We start from the raw sequence: 4189 nt of genomic DNA on the forward strand, positions 1-4189 counted from the left end.
TTATTGTATATAGAGCAACTGTAATGACTGTATTTCTCCCTCTGGTACGAATAAAGTATTTCTGATTCTGTTTCTGAGGTGCAGGTCAGCATTGAAGGGTCTCATTCAGAGTAGGGACGCATCATGAATTTAGCAACATTTCAAAAATGGTTCTGCTTTCCTTATCTCCATCAGTCTGTGCTTGTGATGCAATTCATGACTGTGGAAACTTATCATAACAAACTATTTTGGACTTCTATTCAGAGAAGTGATATATCATTAGGAACCTGGTGGACGTAATCACTTACCATTATCACTGTAGATGGTTTGGATGCAGAGAAACATCACACACTGCTGCAGGGACTTCATTCAGGTGAGATCTGGCTACTTTTAAAGCCTTCAATGTTTAATAGAGTCAATTTGTGATCTCATTCAAAACCACATCAGTGAAAAGAATAAAAAGTACTGTACACAGCCAGGAATATGAATGTAACAGAACTGATATATTGTTAATGTTAGTAATGTAATTTGTTTCTTTTTGGTTTATTTGTAATAATGACAAGTGTGTGACTGTAAACACAAACACATTTTGAAATAGTATTTGTAAATAAACTCTATACCTAGAGTGTGCATGCATAGCCTTTGACATATTCCTCTACTCATTGTTCATTTTCATATTTCTGTTGTGTGTTGACTGTAGGATTGACCCAACATTAACCTAATGAGAGCTACTTATGAGGATAATTCAATTTACCAGGCAACTAAAACTGTTGATGCTCAATGGAAATATAATACAGGAATTTCATTTATTGATTTAAATAACATGAATACAAATGTAACTACTTCTACTTATAATGATAATGAAAATAATTATTATTATAATCATTTTTATATTTGATGATCACAGGTTCTATGTATTGTTAACCAAGATGCATTACAGTAATTAAAAAAATACTAAATACTGATTAGTGAAATTAGAACATGAGTCAGAGTTTCTGTCTTTGGCCTTAAATTTTATATTTTGATGTATTTAGCTGATAACACGATAATTAAAATATTAAAATAAACCCTGCAGAGCTATTTCTGATGACTAAACTAAAAGCATACTGTGTTTGTGACGCTGACAAAGTGTGAAAATACAATCTGTGTATACACTCAGCTCCATCTGGGACTCAAAGCCCCATGTTGAATCATTTTATTGGCTCCGACTTGAAACTTTTCTCTCAATCGATTAACACAAATTATGTCAGATTACATTTTTTGTTTTATTTAAAAGGAGAAAGGATGTCATGACCACAACAAAGTATTTTAAACCTTTGACATTCATTGAAAAAGTTTGAATAAACAAATTATTAAATATTAGATGCTTTGTGTTATATATTTCTTAAATTGTTTTTGTTGATTGTGTCATCATTCATATGTGCAATATTACTTTAAAGTAACTTTATTTTTCTTGATCTCTTTTTTGTTCAGGTTACACTCTGAAGAATGGAAAATATCTACAATAACACCACCTTCCTCACTGAAAGCTCGGATTACGAGAACTTCCCTGAATTTCAGTATTACATGAAAGTTCGTTTCATAATTCGTGTTGTGACATACATAATCATCTCCATCGGCCTTCCTTTGGACCTCGTGGCCATCTATGCTCTTTACTCTCTGGTACGTACATTATGACTTCATTGATTTATTGTCTGTGTGGTGTTTCTGTGGAACTGCTTGTCTGTGTGTATAGGATCTGGATCTGAGTTAAGTGCTAGCTTAGATGTTTATCCAAAGTTGATGTGAGATTTTGCTCATGTAGATTACTTAAACTGCTGAGGAAGAAAAAGCAGAGCAAAAAGTAAAACATAGTCCACTTTCTAAATTTACTTTGATCAAATAACGATCAAAGCAAGTTTTACATTTTGTAAGAATTCATGGTCCCCAGAGGCTGACGTCTACTGGCTTGATTAACTCCCTGATTCCTTTAAAGATCCCTTTAAATAAACCAATACATTTATTTATGTAAAATGTCTCAATAGCTACTGTATAGTTGGCATAAAGCATGATACATCATTCATTATGCCCAGATGCTGAGGGATAGGTCAGTTATAGGGAGAGCCTGCTTCCAGGTCTTGTGTGTTGTTTGCTGCTCCTCCAGTGTGGATGCCTCAGCCCAGGGCCTGAGCGACACGTCTTTACAGGCATTTGCCCTCATAACCAGGGAGCTTGGCAGGCTACTGTTAAAACTAACCCTGACTCGCCGCCAAGTATGGCTGGCTCAGTCTCCACTTCTAGAGTCAGTCCTCAGGGCCCTCCGCACTCTCCTTGTAGTTCTGTGCGACTTGTTTGGTCCATCAGCACAGCAGGCCTTGGAGAAAGGGAATCCGGGCAAACAAGACGCGGCAGCAGTTTGCTAGTCATCAGGGACTTTAAATGATGTGGTAAATCTTGATGTTGTAACTTAAGTAATATGCCAGTGTGTCATGAGTGGTATTTCAAACAGCACAATTAGAGTTTGATTAAATGCATAAAAGGCTGATACTGCAGTAGATGTAATTTTGGGAGGTGGAGGGGTTCAGACCATGTGTACAACTGTTTGTTTACTTTTATCAATATTTTCCTGCAGGTGAGAAAGGATCATGTTGCTCCGATCTACGTCATCAACCTTCTCATTTCAGACCTCATTCAGTTCTGCTGCATGATCGCATTGGAGTCACAACACATCCATGGCATTGCTTATGAAATTGTGTATTATTTCTACTGTTGTGGTCTAGTGGCCAGTGTTTGCTTCATGATGTGTGTCTCTCTGGAAAGGTAACTATCCATCTACAATCTATGTTTACTGCTACACTGTCTGTATTTTCCTGCACCTCTTTAAAGTACTCTCGTACTCTCGTACTGCAGGTACTTGGTCGTCACCCACCCACTGTGGTACCGATTCAAACGAACCATCAAGACCTCCGTGATAGTCTGTGTCGTGGTCTGGGTCATATCTCCTATCTGTTGCCTTATTGTGTGTCCCTGGGTTGATAGTAAGGTCCCAGAAATCATCTTCTCCGTTTTCCTCATCATTCCTCTCCCACTGTTTATATTCTGCCTGGTTGGGACCCTTAGAGCCCTCTCTGCTTCTGTCTCGGTCCCCTCTGAAGAGAAACGACGAATTGTTGGAATTCTGGTCCTGGTGCTGCTCACTTACACGCTGCTGTTCCTGCCCAGCATCATTAGTTACCAGGCAGAGGGCATGTTAGACAACAGTTGTTACATCGTGTCCCTCGTGTTTGTTAGGCTGAGTCCTCTTGCAGATCTAGTTCTGTATTTTCTCATAAGAAAGGACGCAATTGGTCAGTTTCTGGCCTCTGTGTGTTGTTGCAAAATAGAGAGCAATGATAACAACACATCAACAGTGAATGTTGACAACATCTAGACAGAAAGCTTCATACAGGCATAGAGAAAGAAGAGAAAACAGGCCAAAATGTACTTCAGCTCAGGTATAACTAATGTCTATCCCAAATGTATATCCATGTCTACCCAAAAGCTAAACATGAATGAGGACTACTTGTTTGCTATGTTGTTAATTTTCTTTATTAATAAATAAAACATAATAACATACACTTGTAGATTTTTATAATGTATAAGTATTTTACTTGTGCTGTTTAAGTAGTTGGCATGTTAGTTTTTAGGCAGTAATTCCCTTTTTTTCCCTCTGATCATGTGGCCCTGTCACATCAGGATGATTTGCATGCTAGACAAAGTGTTTAAAATATAAGTTAATATAAAAGATAAGTAATATTATATATCTCATTGTTTTTTGAAGCCATTGTTGACCTGCCCCAGAAGATATATACTTTGGCTCTTTTTTTCTTCATGTGCGTTATGTTTTACTCAAACATTGTTATGTTTGAAACTACTTCCATGGACTCCAGTCCTGTAAACAGACTTAGGTGTGAGTATGCTGACATTGAGTAACATTTTGTAAGCTCAACTGTGAGTGATGGAAAGATAAGTTTAGACTATTGCCCAACAGATGAGAAGGTTGTAGATGTGATGACACAAAACAGCTACAGAGTCCAACTTGAAAATTGCAAAGTGTCTCTGTGGAGAATTACTGAGTAAGAAAACTTAATGATAATAGGTAGGAAACCTTATGATGTGTTTCTTTATTTACAATGATAGCAATGGCGACCAAGTGCTCGTGTGGGCTGAGTAAATGCCATTATCAGTTCTG

The 4189-nt window shown here is 37.3% G+C and overlaps 1 protein-coding gene across 1 annotated transcript; it reads left to right on the forward strand.

Annotated features, from left to right (window-relative positions):
• Positions 1-286: 286 nt before the first annotated feature.
• LOC117811693 (G-protein coupled receptor 4-like) lies at positions 287-3571 on the forward strand. Its single transcript, XM_034682119.1, has 4 exons — positions 287-352; positions 1453-1641; positions 2591-2778; positions 2869-3571. The coding sequence occupies exons 2-4, from the start codon at positions 1468-1470 to the stop codon at positions 3386-3388; spliced, it is 882 nt and encodes a 293-aa protein (XP_034538010.1). The 5' UTR covers positions 287-352; positions 1453-1467; the 3' UTR covers positions 3389-3571.
• The last annotated feature ends 618 nt before the right edge of the window (positions 3572-4189 follow it).

This window comes from Notolabrus celidotus, chromosome 4, assembly GCF_009762535.1.
Source record: "Notolabrus celidotus isolate fNotCel1 chromosome 4, fNotCel1.pri, whole genome shotgun sequence".
Classification (NCBI taxonomy): domain Eukaryota; kingdom Metazoa; phylum Chordata; class Actinopteri; order Labriformes; family Labridae; genus Notolabrus; species Notolabrus celidotus.

Bases quoted from the DNA above. Each gene is read 5' to 3' on its own strand.
- LOC117811693 (XM_034682119.1), top strand. From the start codon at position 1,468: ATGGAAAATATCTACAATAACACCACCTTCCTCACTGAAAGCTCGGAT. The intron at 1,642-2,590 runs GTACGTACATTA...ATTTTCCTGCAG, and splicing joins TCTATGCTCTTTACTCTCTG to GTGAGAAAGGATCATGTTGC. The intron at 2,779-2,868 runs GTAACTATCCAT...CTCGTACTGCAG, and splicing joins ATGTGTGTCTCTCTGGAAAG to GTACTTGGTCGTCACCCACC.